The 16,261-nt window shown below is 49.0% G+C and overlaps 1 protein-coding gene across 1 annotated transcript in view; it reads right to left on the reverse strand.

Moving 5' to 3' along the window:
* The window catches only part of atp6v1b1 (ATPase H+ transporting V1 subunit B1), a 40,460-nt gene that overhangs the window by 13,998 nt on the left and 10,201 nt on the right, over window positions 1-16,261 (reverse strand). The window contains 3 exon segments of the mRNA NM_001114262.1: window positions 1,705-1,798; window positions 5,793-5,891; window positions 10,014-10,069. Coding sequence (NP_001107734.1) covers window positions 1,705-1,798; window positions 5,793-5,891; window positions 10,014-10,069 — 249 coding nt within the window.

Raw genomic sequence — 16,261 nt, forward strand, 5'->3', positions numbered from 1 at the left:
TCTGACCGAGTTGGCAGCTTATTTGCCCATGAATGGGGTCCTCCAACGTGGGCAGATCTAAAAATCCTTTGGGGCAAGCATTGCATCGGGTCTTTACGCCATCGCTGCCCGACAGACTGCATTCCCATAGCTGTTGGCCTGAGGCACAAACAATCCGATTAACCTCATATTGTATGTGGGGAAAAGATCTGCTCATTTGGCAACTTCACCAAACAGTGGCTCTTTTGGTCTATGGGCATCTAAACAGGGCCAACAATCGGATCGGCCCAATTGGCCCAGCATGTAGGCAGCCTTATCTGGCAAGCTATGTATGGCCGCATTAACATGGCACCAAGATGAGGCACCTTATAGCTTATTATTATTTATGGCACTTCATGCCCCATTTTGTTCCAACGTTGTAGCAAAGCTGGTACCGCCAGTGATGTCCAACCTGCAAACCTCCAGGTGTTGTTGAACTACAGCTCCCAGAATTGCCCAGTCATAGCATGCCTGAAGCTTCCACTGGGTAGATATCAATTGGTAATACATGTCCCTTGCACGTTCTTCATCTATGTTGCCCCATGGGGTCCTTCTGTTAATTGGGGCACAGGGCAAATTCCCTTTCTGTCCTACCCTCAAACCTGCTATTGAGTGTCCCCTATATAACTGGCAAGCCCCCCTATTTAAATGAACAAGCCCCCCAATGTAACTGGACAAGCCCCCCTATGTAACTGGACAAGCCCCCCCATGTAACTGGACAAGCCCCCCCTATGTAACTGGACAAGCCCCCCTATGTAACTGGACAAGCCCCCCTATGTAACTGGACAAGCCCCCCATGTAACTGGACAAGCCCCCCCTATGTAACTGGACAAGCCCCCCTATGTAACTGGACAAGCCCCCCTATGTAACTGGACAAGCCCCCCCCATGTAACTGGACAAGCCCCCCTATGTAACTGGACAAGCCCCCCCATGTAACTGGACAAGCCCCCCCTATGTAACTGGACAAGCCCCCTATGTAACTGGACAAGCCCCCCTATGTAACTGGACAAGCCCCCCTATGTAATGGACAAGCCCCCCATGTAACTGGACAAGCCCCCTATGTAACTGGACAAGCCCCCCCTATGTAACTGGACAAGCCCCCCCTATGTAACTGGACAAGCCCCCCCTATGTAACTGGACAAGCCCCCCCCATGTAACTGGACAAGCCCCCCTATGTAACTGGACAAGCCCCCCCATGTAAACTGGACAAGCCCCCAATGTAACTGGACAAGCCCCCCCTATGTAACTGGACAAGCCCCCCTATGTAACTGGACAAGCCCCCCCTATGTAACTGGACAAGCCCCCCTATGTAACTGGACAAGCCCCCCCTATGTAACTGGACAAGCCCCCCTATGTAACTGGACAAGCCCCCCCTATGTAACTGGACAAGCCCCCCCATGTAACTGGACAAGCCCCCCCTATGTAACTGGACAAGCCCCCTATGTAACTGGACAAGCCCCCCCCCCCCCTTTTATCCCAAACTGCTCTGCAGAGCGCAAGTGAATTCCTAGTGCCAGAAGGCCACGCCCCCGGGCCAGATGCGCAGATTTAGTCGCACAGACACAGTCCCTCCCTGGCTGTGCGGCATTTGGCCTTCCCCGCAGTCAGATTAAGCTCTCGCTGTTCATTAATGCACCGGGCAGCCCATTAACTCTCTGTTCCCCCCGCCCCCCCCGGCCCACGTACCCAGCATGTCCTCTGAGACAGGTGTCCGCAGAATGTCTCCCGTGAATTCGCAGGTTGTTTTCTTGGCATCGATCCCAGATGTGCCTTCAAACACCTGCCGGGACCGGGGCAAGAGCCCAATTAGTGGCAATTAGTGGGGATTAGAGGAGGCGCGGCGGGGGCCAATGCAAAGCCTAATGTTCAGGGATTTAGGCTGGGGGTGCGGGGGGGGGGGACACGGCTCTTTACTACTATGCACCCTCCGCCGCGCAAGGGTTAACCATTATTTAACCTCTTCCTCTCTGTCTGGTAGGGAATGAATAACTATATACCCAGGCCCCCATTTACTACGCTCGGGCAAAATGGACGCAATGTGCCCCCTATAGCCATTAGGGCGAACACTACACGCAGATTTGCGCCACTTCTTATACTTTGCCCCCCCATTGGCAGTTAGTAAATGAGTCTATAACAGTGAGGGGGTTCCGGCCCAGGATTCCAGAGCTCGGCCATTGGGAACGACCCCCATAAGTGCAAATTTGCCCCAGCGCAATAACCAGTAGGATTGCCCTTGGTGCCAGTATTATTAAGGGCCCCTAGTGCCATGTTGACATGAACGCTGCCAGGCTCAATGGGCTTCATTGGATTCCGCCCAGGCCCAGACTGGCAATCTGTGGGTACTGGCAAATGCCAGAGGGGCTGTAAGGTGCCACAGACAGTCACTATTTATTGGGCTGGGGGGGCTGTTTGTGCCTCTGGGTACTGGGAATGCCAGGGGGGCTGTAAGGTGCCACAGACAGTCACTATTTATTGGGCTGGGGGGGGGCTGTTTGTGCCTCTGGGTACTGGGAATGCCAGGGGGGCTGTAAGGTGCCACAGACAGTCACTATTTATTGGGCTGGGGGGGGGGGCTGTTTGTGCCTCTGGGTACTGGGAATGCCAGGGGGGCTGTAAGGTGCCACAGACAGTCACTATTTATTGGGCTGGGGGGGCTGTTTGTGCCTCTGGGTACTGGGAATGCCAGGGGGGCTGTAAGGTGCCACAGACAGTCACTATTTATTGGGCTGGGGGGGCTGTTTGTGCCTCTGGGTACTGGGAATGCCAGGGGGGCTGTAAGGTGCCACAGACAGTCACTATTTATTGGGCTGGGGGGGCTGTTTTGTGCCTCTGGGTACTGGGAATGCCAGGGGGGCTGTAACGGTGCCACAGACAGTCACTATTTATTGGGGCCTGGGGGGGGGCTGTTTGTGCCTCTGGGTACTGGGAATGCCAGGGGGGCTGTAAGGTGGCCACAGACAGTCACTATTTATTGGGCTGGGGGGCTTGTTTGTGCCTCTGGGTACTGGGAATGCCAGGGGGGCTGTAAGGTGCCACAGACAGTCACCTATATATTGGGCTGGGGGGGCTGTTTGTGCCTCTGGGTAATGGGAATGCCAGGGGGGCTGTAAGGTGCCACAGACAGTCACTATATATTGGGCTGGGGGGGCTGTTTGTGCCTCTGGGTATGGGAATGCCAGGGGGGCTGTAAGGTGCCACAGACAGTCACTATTTATTGGGCTGGGGGGGCTGTTTTGTGCCTCTGGGTACTGGGAATGCCAGGGGGGCTGTAAGGTGCCACAGACAGTCACTATTTATTGGGCTGGGGGGGCTGTTTGTGCCTCTGGGTACTGGGAATGCCAGGGGGGCTGTAAGGTGCCACAGACAGTCACTATTTATTGGGCTGGGGGGGCTGTTTGTGCCTCTGGGTACTGGGAATGCCAGGGGGGCTGTAAGGTGCCACAGACAGTCACTATTTATTGGGCTGGGGGGGCTGTTTGTGCCTCTGGGTACTGGGAATGCCAGGGGGCTGTAAGGTGCCACAGACAGTCACTATTTATTGGGCTGGGGGGGCTGTTTGTGCCTCTGGGTACTGGGAATGCCAGGGGGGCTGTAAGGTGCCACAGACAGTCACTATTTATTGGGCTGGGGGGGCTGTTTGTGCCTCTGGGTACTGGGAATGCCAGGGGGGCTGTAAGGTGCCACAGACAGTCACTATTTATTGGGCTGGGGGTTTGTGCCTCTGGGTACTGGGAATGCCAGGGGGGCTGTAAGGTGCCACAGACAGTCACTATTTATGGGCTGGGGGGGCTGTTTGTGCCTCTGGGTACTGGGAATGCCAGGGGGGCTGTAAGGTGCCACAGACAGTCACTATTTATTGGGCTGGGGGGGCTGTTTGTGCCTCTGGGTACTGGGAATGCCAGGGCCCCAGCAGAGTTGTGTACTTTGCTCTACTCCCCTGGTAGGTATGCCCCAGGTGGGGCAGAAAGGAATCTGGGATGGGGGGGACAAACCAGCTGGCAACCCCAGTAACCTCTAACTGTACTATACTGACACTCAGCTCTAAGTTCTGATTGGCCCCTATTGGAAAAGTAGAGGTGTGGCCTAGGGGTGCTGGGGGCGGGGTGGAAGCCATATTTCTTTCCCAGTCACTATAATGGGTGTCAGTGTAACCCCAGAGCCAACAGTTTATATATGTTTAATATCTGACACCATTAGTGCTGATTAACCCCCCCCCCCCCGGCCCTTGGGTTTAATTAGATCCGTGTGTGGGGAATGTAGCCGCACAGAGGCCGTTCTGTGGCAGAAACTGATAAAGGACTGCGGCTTCTGGCTCGGCTCTGAGGCTGACTCTCTAATGGGATTAGCAGGGCCCTGGAAAGGTCTCATTGGGATTAACCAAGAGACGGTCGGCCAATTGCCAGGGGGGGGGCGTTCTTGGCAGGTCATTTGGGCTGGCTACCTCTTCAGAGGCAATTCTCAGTACTGTCTATGGCAGGGTATCTCTGGTGTTTAGTAGCCATGATAAAGTAGCTGCTACTAAGTAGCTCAGTGTGTCTTCGCCCTTAAAGGGATGAGATAGCGGCCTAAGCAATAATCTCCATGTTGGTCACCCTTGCGTAAAGGTGCCCATACACGGGTCCTTTAGACAGATTGGGCAGCTTATCTGCCTGTGTATGGGCACCAACGACGGGCCTCTCCGACTGACATCTGACCTAAAATTGGTCAGATCTCCATTGGGATTTTTCCGTCGGATAGAGGACCACATAGGATCGTTTATGCAGGCCCCTATACCCCCCATTTTAATCCAATCATTTGGCCCTAGAGCCCGATAGGTGGGCATACTGGGGAGAAGATCCGCTCACTTGCCAAACTAGCTGATCTTACAGTGTATGGCCACCTTAACAGTTGGATTGTGTGTATAGTAAGGCAAGGTGGCTTAGTTGGATTGTGTGTATAGTAAGGCAAGGTGGCTTAGTTGGATTGTGTGTATAGTAAGGTAAGGTGGCTTAGTTGGATTGTGTGTATAGTAAGGCAAGGTGGCTTAGTTGGATTGTGTGTATAGTAAGGCAAGGTGGCTTAGTTGGATTGTGTGTATAGTAAGGCAAGGTGGCTTAGTTGGATTGTGTGTATAGTAAGGTAAGGTGGCTTAGTTGGATTGTGTGTATAGTAAGGCAAGGTGGCTTAGTTGGATTGGGTGTATAGTAAGCAAGGTGGCTTAGTTGGATTGTGTGTATAGTAAGGCAAGGTGGCTTAGTTGGATTGTGTGTATAGTAAGGCAAGGTGGCTTAGTTGGATTGGGTGTATAGTAAGGCAAGGTGGCTTAGTTGGATTGGGTGTATAGTAAGGCAAGGTGGCTTAGTTGGATTGTGTGTATAGTAAGGCAAGGTGGCTTAGTTGGATTGGGTGTATAGTAAGGCAAGGTGGCTTAGTTGGATTGTGTGTATAGTAAGGCAAGGTGGCTTAGTTGGATTGTGTGTATAGTAAGGCAAGGTGGCTTAGTTGGATTGTGTGTATAGTAAGGCAAGGTGGCTTAGTTGGATTGTGTGTATAGTAAGGCAAGGTGGCTTAGTTGGATTGTTTGTATAGTAAGGTAAGGTGGCTTAGTTGGATTGTGTGTATAGTAAGGCAAGGTGGCTTAGTTGGATTGTGTGTATAGTAAGGCAAGGTGGCTTAGTTGGATTGTGTGTATAGTAAGGCAAGGTGGCTTCACTAGCACTTTATGGATGATCTGACCGAGTTGAAGGAAAAGCAGTATAAGGGGGGGCTGCGTAATAGTATTAGGGTACCCTTACCTGCACAATGGCCTTAGAACCTGAAACCTCCAGGATCTGCCCACTCCGACTGGTGCCATCGGGTAGCGTGAAGTTAACGATTTCCGCATACTGGGCAAACTGCCGGGGCAAATAGAGAGGAAGCGGTTAAAGTATTGTATGTAGGCATCTCAGCAGCTGGCTCGTGGGGCGGGGCAGGGGCGGGGCAGGGGCGGGGCTGGGCAGGGGCCCAGTGGTACCGGCAGACACGGAATACAAAACGCGCCCGGTCACTCAGTATTTATACTGCAAATCAGCAAATTCAACATCTTATTGTTAAAGTCACGGAAATCCGGAATTGTTCAACTTGTTGCATGAAAACCACAACTTTTTTTAATTGTGGCACAAAAACCAGTGTAAAAAATCCAAACGTTTCAAAGGAAAGAAGGATCAGTTTGGAGTTTACAAACGTTTAGATGCCGACATTTTACAATCGAGTTTTCAGGTTTTTTGTACTAAAAAATATCGGATATTCAAGTGTTTCAACCATAATTGAAATTTTGATAAATTTTATAAAATGCTATGGAAGTTACTTTAGGGGTGTATTTATTATAGTGTGTAAGCCAAAATCACCAGTGATGTTGCCCATAGCAACCAATCTAATTGGTTTGCCTCCAATGTTAATAAATATGCCCCTAGGGGTATAATATGATATGAAAGTTACTATAGGTGTATATACATGATGGAAGTTACTATAGGTGTATATATGAGATGGAAGTTACTATAGGTGTATATATGAGATGGAAGTTACTATAGGTGTATATATGAGATGGAAGTTACTATAGGTGTATATATGAGATGGAAGTTACTATAGGTGTATATATGAGATGGAAGTTACTATAGGTGTATATATGAGATGGAAGTTACTATAGGTGTATATATGAGATGGAAGTTACTATAGGTGTATATATGAGATGGAAGTTACTATAGGTGTATATACATGATGGAAGTTACTATAGGTGTATATATGAGATGGAAGTTACTATAGGTGTATATAGGAGATGGAAGTTACTATAGGTGTATATACATGATGGAAGTTACTATAGGTGTATATATGAGATGGAAGTTACTATAGGTGTATATATGAGATGGAAGTTACTATAGGTGTATATACATGATGGAAGTTACTATAGGTGTATATATGAGATGGAAGTTACTATAGGTGTATATAGGAGATGGAAGTTACTATAGGTGTATATACATGATGGAAGTTACTATAGGTGTAGATATGAGATGGAAGTTACTATAGGTGTATATATGAGATGGAAGTTACTATAGGTGTATATATGAGATGTATATGAGATGGAAGTTACTATAGGTGTATATGAGATGGAAGTTACTATAGGTGTATATATGAGATGGAAGTTACTATAGGTGTATATATGAGATGGAAGTTACTATAGGTGTATATATGAGATGGAAGTTACTATAGGTGTATATATGAGATGGAAGTTACTATAGGTGTATATATGAGATGGAAGTTACTATAGGTGTATATATGAGATGGAAGTTACTATAGGTGTATATATGAGATGGAAGTTACTATAGGTGTATATATGAGATGGAAGTTACTATAGGTGTATATATGAGATGGAAGTTACTATAGGTGTATATATGAGATGGAAGTTACTATAGGTGTATATATGAGATGGAAGTTACTATAGGTGTATATATGAGATGGAAGTTACTTTACTACTGCAGGCGACTAATCTCCCTGAAATCCCTTACCACTGGCAATAATAGGAAGGCATGGGAATGGGAAGGCAATAGGCAATTTCAAACTTAAGGCGACTTTGGAAAAACGAAGCAATGCCCATTGCCTTCCCACTGGTGATCCACATTATTGCCGGTGGGAAGGGATTCCGGGGAGATTAGTTGCCCGCGGTAGCGAGGATTTATCGCAGGCAACTAATCTTTACCCCGGGCCCTGCATATAGCGGTAGAAGAGCTGACAGTCGGACTGTTACCTGAGTGGGAAGAAATACACTCACTGACCGGCTTTTCCTCGCCAACAGAATAAGCCCCTAATATCCCCGCATTCTGAAAGGCTTTGGAGAGCGGCTAATGCTGCCGAGTAATCTCTGTGCTCTGTTGTATAACTGAGCTGAATTCTAAGCGTTGTGTTCTTTCCCAGAGAGTCTATTTAATAAGATTACTGGCTGGTACGGAGCCATCGTCTTATTTTCCTTCAGATGATATTGTTGCAATTATTATTGGCAGTCTTGCCTGCGACCAACATTATAACCTGTACAGAGCCTGGAGATTCTCCAGTTCTGCCTCCCCTTGCCCTGCCTATGTGCCCTCACTACTTGCCCTCCCTACCCACCTTGCCTATGTGCCCTCCCTATGTGCCCTCCCTACTTGCCCTCCCTACCCGCCTTCCCTATGTGCCCCCCCCCCACGCCTGACATAAGCTGTCTTGTCTAGAGGGCCTTATTTCATCTGCATTTGTAGCCATCCACCTTAACAGGGCTGCCATGTTGTTTGCTGTTTTTGGAAAGTCTTTAAGGAAACAGCGACCCCTGGTGGATAAAGTGTTATCCACAATGGCAGAATGCTTGCTTAGCTGTTTAGCTGTATAAGTATGGCGCCTGTTATCCAGAATACTCGGGACCTGGGGGTTTTCGGATGAGGGATCTTTCCGTAATTGTTAATTATATCTTAGTTGGGATCAAGTACAGGTACTGTTTTATTATTACAGAGAAAAGGGAATCATTTAACCATGAAATAAACCCAATAGGGCTGTTCTGCCCCAATAAGGGGTAATTATATCTTAGTTGGGATCAAGTACAGGTACTGTTTTATTATTACAGAGAAAAGGGAATCATTTAACCATTAAATAAACCCAATAGGGCTGTTCTGCCCCAATAAGGGGTAATTATATCTTAGTTGGGATCAAGTACAGGTACTGTTTTATTATTACAGAGAAAAGGGAATCATTTAACCATTAAATAAACCCAATAGGGCTGTTCTGCCCCAATAAGGGGTAATTATATCTTAGTTGGGATCAAGTACAGGTACTGTTTTATTATTACAGAGAAAAGGGAATCATTTAACCATGAAATAAACCCAATAGGGCTGTTCTGCCCCCAATAAGGGGTAATTATATCTTAGTTGGGATCAAGTACAGGTACTGTTTTATTATTACAGAGAAAAAGGAAATAATTTTTAAAAATTAGAATTATTTGCTTATAATGGAGTCTATGGGAGATGGCCTTTCTGTAAATCGGAACTTTCTGGATAACGGGTTTCCGGATAAGGGATCCCATACCTGTATTTGTAGATATATATTTGTGGGTTTTGGTGTAACCATATATACAGCAGACTCCGCAGGTCGCAGGGGGTCCAGACCAGGGGGTCTGCTGTACCTTAGTCCCTCCTCTCCAACCTTAAATATACCGGTGCGGTCAGGCCGGTTTAGACTCTTCAACTTCCAAGCAAATATTATTTTTGGTTGCCCAGGAGATTGACCCCGGCAACAAGAATTATTACCTGCCATTTTTTAGCCACTTTCCCCATTCCTTTTTCAATTTGTTAGTAAGTGAGACCCCAGGAAACCAGATTAAATTCCAAACTGGTAAAACATGAAGAATAAAAAATAGAGACCAACTGCAAACTGTCTGAATTCCACTGCCTGTTAAATGCATAGTATAGGTTCATTCATGAACCGGTTCTTTAGAATAACTACACACTGTAATTAGAAATGAAAATCAATGTATATTTTCTTGAAGGGTATTAACCCCTTAGACAAGGGTGGATTGTGCAATTACATTGTCCCGCGCACATTACAAGGAGGATTTTCCTTTCTCCTGTTCAATGGCTCATTAGGCTTGAGGAAGGCTTTCCTCCCTATATTATTATGCTACGTTGCTTTGCTTGAAAGCAGATCACAGGATTTCTCCTCGTTCCAGACACCAGAACTTCCACAGTGAGATGTGGCCAAGCTGCCCAAACCAATGTTGCCGTGACCTCCAGTCGATTGGTTCACTCTTCCTTCTCTGTCGGTGATGAGTTAAAGCTGAGTTAAAGCACTGACATGGGGGTTATTCACTGGTACCTGTGTCACTGCTTTACTGCCTTCTGCCAAAATTACACTGCAGTTCTCCCTTGCTTTACGGCAGAGATTCAAGATAGATAGTCAAAAGTTAGACAGATGTTCATAGTGTTTATGTAATTTAAATCCAGTTATTTACTTATCTGTACCTTAACATTATCCAGTACAACCAGAGGTCCATTCACTCCACACACTGTCCTGTAACCTATAGGGGAAGAAAAGACCAGTTTTAACAAAATTTATATATAATAAAAGTAAACTTCAAACTCTTAACCAGATGATAGACTATTTACCCACAGTCTATTGATAGCAAGCCTACAGTATTATAGTGTGAAACAGCTACTCGCTTCAAAGTCTTTCAGAGTTCCCCATATAACTCAGCCTGCAGCCTTGTGCCTTTATATGGGCACAGAACCCCTCAGTGACTGCTAATATCCTTATCATTTACAGTAGGGGGTACATTATCCCTTATAATACATGAGTGATACTCAGAGTTCCCTGTATAACTCAGCCTGCAGCCTTGTGCCTTTATATGGGCACAGAACCCCTCAGTGACTGCTAATATCCTTATCATTTACAGTAGGGGGTACATTATCCCTTATAATACATGAGTGATACTCAGAGTTCCCTGTATAACTCAGCCTGCAGCCTTGTGCCTTTATATGGGCACAGAACCCCTCAGTGACTGCTAATATCCTTATCATTTACAGTAGGGGGTACATTATCCCTTATAATACATGAGTGATACTCAGAGTTCCCTGTATAACTCAGCCTGCAGCCTTGTGCCTTTATATGGGCACAGAACCCCTCAGTGACTGCTAATATCCTTATCATTTACAGTAGGGGGTACATTATCCCTTATAATACATGAGTGATACTCAGAGTTCCCTGTATAACTCAGCCTGCAGCCTTGTGCCTTTATATGGGCACAGAACCCCTCAGTGACTGCTAATATCCTTATCATTTACAGTAGGGGGTACATTATCCCTTATAATACATGAGTGATACTCAGAGTTCCCTGTATAACTCAGCCTGCAGCCTTGTGCCTTTATATGGGCACATAACCCCTCAGTGACTGCTAATATCCTTATCATTTACAGTAGGGGGTACATTATCCCTTATAATACATGAGTGATACTCAGAGTTCCCTGTGTAACTCAGCCTGCAGCCTTGTGCCTTTATATGGGCACAGAACCCCTCAGTGACTGCTAATATCCTTATCATTTACAGTAGGGGGTACATTATCCCTTATAATACATGAGTGATACTCAGAGTTCCCTGTATAACTCAGCCTGCAGCCTTGTGCCTTTATATGGGCACAGAACCCCTCAGTGACTGCTAATATCCTTATCATTTACAGTAGGGGCTACAGAATACCTATCTATATATGAATACTTTTTGCTACAATATTCACTTTAACCGAAAATGCCTAAAATGTCCAAGTTGAAACTAAAAATGCCCATTTCCCCCCTAAAGGCCGGCGGTATCTTTCCCCGAGCTGTGCCCCCATCGCTATTCATTCTCACCACAGACACCGCGCTGTAGGCTGCACAAACTGAATGCTGGGGCGGCCAAGGAAATCACAGAGCACATGAGAGAAAGGTGAAACTCCAGCGGAAAACACTAATTCTAGTAATTGATGGGTTGAGCTGCTGATAAAAAAAAAAAATCGACTACAGGAGAAAATCACCTCCAGCCCTAAATAACAAAAAAAGCTGACTGGGTGGGCTCAGATTTTTAAAGGAGTAAAAGCTGTTGGGAATGACTGTCGATTCAGCAAGAAGGGGAAAAAAATTCTTTTAAGCTGCTCCCCCTCCCAGAATTCACAGTCCTGTCACATGTAATCAGAATTAGGCCTGAGAGCAATGCGTTATTAAGTCACATCCTAACGGGATGGGGGGGGGGAGGGACCAAACCAAACTGACCTGGGGGGGGTTAAGGAAGGCGCTAATTGTGTGCTGTTGGGGCACAAGGAGGGGTGTCACTGTATGTTGGTATTTCGGGGGGGGGATGTATTTTCTATTTTGCCATGCTTTATATATATATATATAAGAGAAATTGTGGCAAAAACCCAGTAAGAGAAAAGACAATTGTTGTTTTGACACTTTATAGGAAAACTATAGCCCCCAAAATGAATACGTAACCAACAGATAGTTTATATCATATTAAGTGACCTATTAAAGAATCTCACCAAACTGGAATATATATATCAGTAAATATTGCCCTTTTACTTCCTTCCCCTTGAGCCGCCATTTTGTGATGGTCTGTGTGCTCCCTCAGAGATCAGCTGACAGGAAGTGATGCAGCTCTAACTGTAACAGGAAGTAGTGTGGGAGCAAAAGGCAGAACTCTGCCCATTCATTGGCTGATGGGGCCTAGCATGTATGTGTGCCTTGGCTTGTTTGTGTGCACTGTGACTCCTATGATCCCAGGGGGCGGCCCTTAGTACCTAAAATGGCAGTTTCCTATTTAGGATTACCCAATGGCACATACTATGAAAAAAGTATATTTTTAAGAAATTGGTTTATTTAGATGAAGCAGGGTTTTACATATGAGCTGTTTTACACTGTATATTTTTATAAACAGGTATAGTTTTCCTGTAATCAATAATACAGCCCTGTCACTTGCAGTACCACCATCTGCCTGTTGCGGCAGCAAATCACACCGACAGGCAGCAATAGAGCCGCTGCCTTCACTAATGGACGAGGGGGTGTCTAAACATTGATGTTTGTAATGCAGTAACGTGTGAACAAAGCAGCTGATGGAAGCGACTCTATTCCCCTTTAAATGTTGCAGTTTGAGTTACATTTGGCCGGTTGCAGAAAGTAGCGGCACAGATAGGGCCCCCCCCGCTGATTCAGTGGAAAAAAAAGTCTTTTAGACACTTAAACACAATCCTAAATAGGGCACAGCTTCGCCCCCCGCCTCCCCGGTTGCCCTTTGCACCCTGCTCATTGTTGGAAGTGTCAGGCTGGGCAGTGCTGTCAAGTTGCCCCGGCCTATCCAAAGCGCTCAGGCCTTGTTAAAGGCTCAGCGGGAAATCTCACACTATGCCACTAATTACAGCGCCGGGTTCCCATACACACCTGCATGGTCATGTGAGGGAACTGGGAACAAAATTCTCAAAGAAAAGCCGGACCGGCCAAGCGTGAAGGGGGGAAAAAAAAAGGCTCCGATACAAATGGGAGACACAACAAGGGCCCGGCTGCGGCCTCCAAAGAGAAACACGCAGCCGGAGAGAGTCCGTTTTTTCATTGATTCAGAGAGGAACGGATTAATTTGCAAGTGTTGTTGCTTCTTTTGTCGCTCGCCGTATGTGTGGCCCTTGCCTGGGACCACCTCACATACAAGCCTGTTTGTCCTGGTACCTTAGCACACAGACCCGGCGCTGTCTGGGGGAACCGATGCACCGACTGCACCATAAGCTCCATAGGGGACTGGCCCTGTTCTTGTATGCCGTGTATCTCTATAACCGCTCTGCCCGATAGAATGGAATATACAGTGGGGCTGGGGGGCCTCTCTATAACCGCTCTGCCCGATAGAATGGAATATACAGTGGGGCTGGGGGGCCTCTCTATAACTGAAGCACACAGTAGAGTTGGGCACAGACTGTCCGTGGGCCGTGGCCAGCACACAATTTAGATCACATTTTGTCCAGTTGGACAGATTGTTTGCTGGGAAGAGACAAAGGCTGAGTTGGGGGCTTCCTGCCAAATGGGGGGCTGCCAAGCTGCAGGAACTTGCCAAGTGGAGCTGGGGACAAGTACCAGGAACCCATTCGGCAGCTTCCAGCGAGCAATGACTTGGACGGAGCGACAAACATCTCTGGCAAATCTCCATATCCAATAGGGAATAATCAGGGGGCTCTGCCATAGACCTGACAGTGACAGACAAAAGCCAATACAAGTATAACCACAAGTAAAATATACAACTACATTGTATCATACCCCCCAACTGTCCCGCTTTTCGCGGGACAGTCCCGGTTTTTACAGCGCATCCCGCTGTTCCGGATTGTTCAATGAATGTCCCGCATTACGGAAATGCAGAACATTCATTAAACTATCCAGGCCAGCGGGATGCGCTGGCTACAGCGGAGCGCTCCGGCTCCGTCTCTTCTTGGGCTCCTGCTCCTTATTCGGCTCCTCGTACGGCGGCGACAGGTCCTTTTATAAGGTTGCGCCTGTGGGTGTGACGTCACGCGTAAGCACGGGCGCAACCTTATAAAAGGTCCTGTCACCGCCATACGAGGAGCCGAATAAGGAGCAGGAGCCCAAGAAGTCTATGGGGGCCGCTATGTATGGGGGCATTTTCTATTGGAGGTACTCACTATGGGGGCAATTGGGGGGCTCTGTGTATGGGGGGGTACTGTGTATGGGGGGCACTGTGTATGGAGGGCTACTGTGTATGGGGGGCACTGTGTAAGGAGGGCTACTGTGTATGGGGGGGCACTGTGTGTGGGGGGCTCTGTGTATGGGGGGGCTCTGTGTAAGGAGGGCCACTGTGTATGGGGGGCACTGTGTGTGGGGGGCACTGTATGGGGGGACACTGTGTAAGGAGGGCTACTGTGTATGGGGGGCACTGTGTAAGGAGGGCTACTGTGTATGGGGGGCACTGTGTAAGGAGGGCTACTGTGTATGGGGGGGCAGTGTGTATGGGGGGAACTGTGTGTGGAGGGCTACTGTGTATGGGGGGGCACTGTGTAAGGAGGGCTACTGTGTATGGGGGGGCACTGTGTATGGGGGGAACTGTGTGTGGAGGGCTACTGTGTATGGGGGGGCACTGTGTAAGGAGGGCTACTGTGTATGGGGGGGCACTGTGTATGGGAGGAACTGTGTGTGGAGGGCTACTGTGTATGGGGGGCACTGTGTATGGAGGGCTACTGTGTATGGGGGGCACTGTGTATGGGGGCACTGTGTAAGGAGGGCTACTGTGTATGGGGGGCACTGTGTATGGGGGCACTGTGTATGGGGGGGGCACTGTGTATGGGGGGTACTGTGTATGGGGGGCACTGTATGGGGGGGCACTGTGTAAGGAGGGCTACTGTGTATGGGGGGGCACTGTATGGGGGGCACTGTGTAAGGAGGGCTACTGTGTATGGGGGCACTGTGTATGGGGGCACTTTCTATGGGGGCATTGTGTATGGAGGGTACTTTCTATGGGGGCACTTTGTATGGGGGCTACTGTCTGTGGGGCAATTGAGGGCATGGTCTATGGGGTCAATTGGGGGCACTGTCTATGGGGGGTACTGTTTATGGGGGCAAATGGGGCACTGTGTATGGGGGGCACTGTCTATGGGGGCACTGTCTATGGGGGTGCTGTCTATTGGGCCATCGTGGGCACTATTTTAACTATTTTAAAAACGGGGTGTGGCAATTGGGGCGTGGCCATAAAGTGGGCGTGGCCAAAAATGTTTGTTGTATGATCCGGCAAATAATATCATAACTATTCCACTGAATTTCATAATCTCATGTATTTATACAGGGCAGGGATACAGGGGGTGATGGGGCGGGGAACAGTGTAACTGATACAGGGGATGATGGGGGAAGGAATTGGGTAACCCCATGGGCAGTAAGTGAGTGAGTGGCGGCGGGCAGGATGAGTGCTGGGGGGTGCAGCAGGGTGGCTGGGGTGTGAGGGGGTGTGAAGCGGCGGCAGGATGAGTGCTGGGGGGTGCAGCAGGGTGGCTGGGGTGTGAGGGGGTGTGAGCGGCGGTGGCAGGATGAGTGCTGGGGTGCAGCAGGGCGGCTGGGGTGTGAGGGGGTGTGAGCAGCGGTGGCAGGATGAGTGCTGGGGGGTGCAGCAGGGTGGCTGGGGTGTGAGGGGGTGTGAGCAGCCGGTGGCAGGATGAGTGCTGGGGGTGCAGCAGGGTGGCTGGGGTGGTGAGGGGGTGTGAGCGGCGGTGGCAGGATGAGTGCTGGGGGTGCAGCAGGGCGGCTGGGGTGTGAGGGGTGTGAGCAGCGGTGGCAGGATGAGTGCTGGGGGGTGCAGCAGGGTGGCTGGGGTGTGAGGGGGTGTGAAGCAGCGGTGGCAGGATGAGTGCTGGGGGGTGCAGCAGGGTGGCTGGGGTGTGAGGGGGTTGTGAGCAGCGGTGGCAGGATGAGTGCTGGGGGGTGCAGCAGGGTGGCTGGGTGTGGAGGGGGTGTGAGCAGCGGTGGCAGGATGAGTGCTGGGGGTGCAGCAGGGCGGCTGGGGTGTGAGGGGTGTGAGCAGCGGTGGCAGGATGAGTGCTGGGGGGTGCATCAGGGTGGCTGGGGTGTGAGGGGGTGTGAGCAGCGGTGGCAGGATGAGTGCTGGGGGTGCAGCAGGGCGGCTGGGGTGTGAGGGGGTGTGAGCAGCGGTGGCAGGATGAGTGCTGGGGGGTGCATCAGGGTGGCTGGGGTGTGAGGGGGTGTGAGCA

The sequence above is a fragment of the Xenopus tropicalis genome, chromosome 1, assembly GCF_000004195.4.
Source record: "Xenopus tropicalis strain Nigerian chromosome 1, UCB_Xtro_10.0, whole genome shotgun sequence".
Classification (NCBI taxonomy): Eukaryota; Metazoa; Chordata; class Amphibia; order Anura; family Pipidae; genus Xenopus; species Xenopus tropicalis.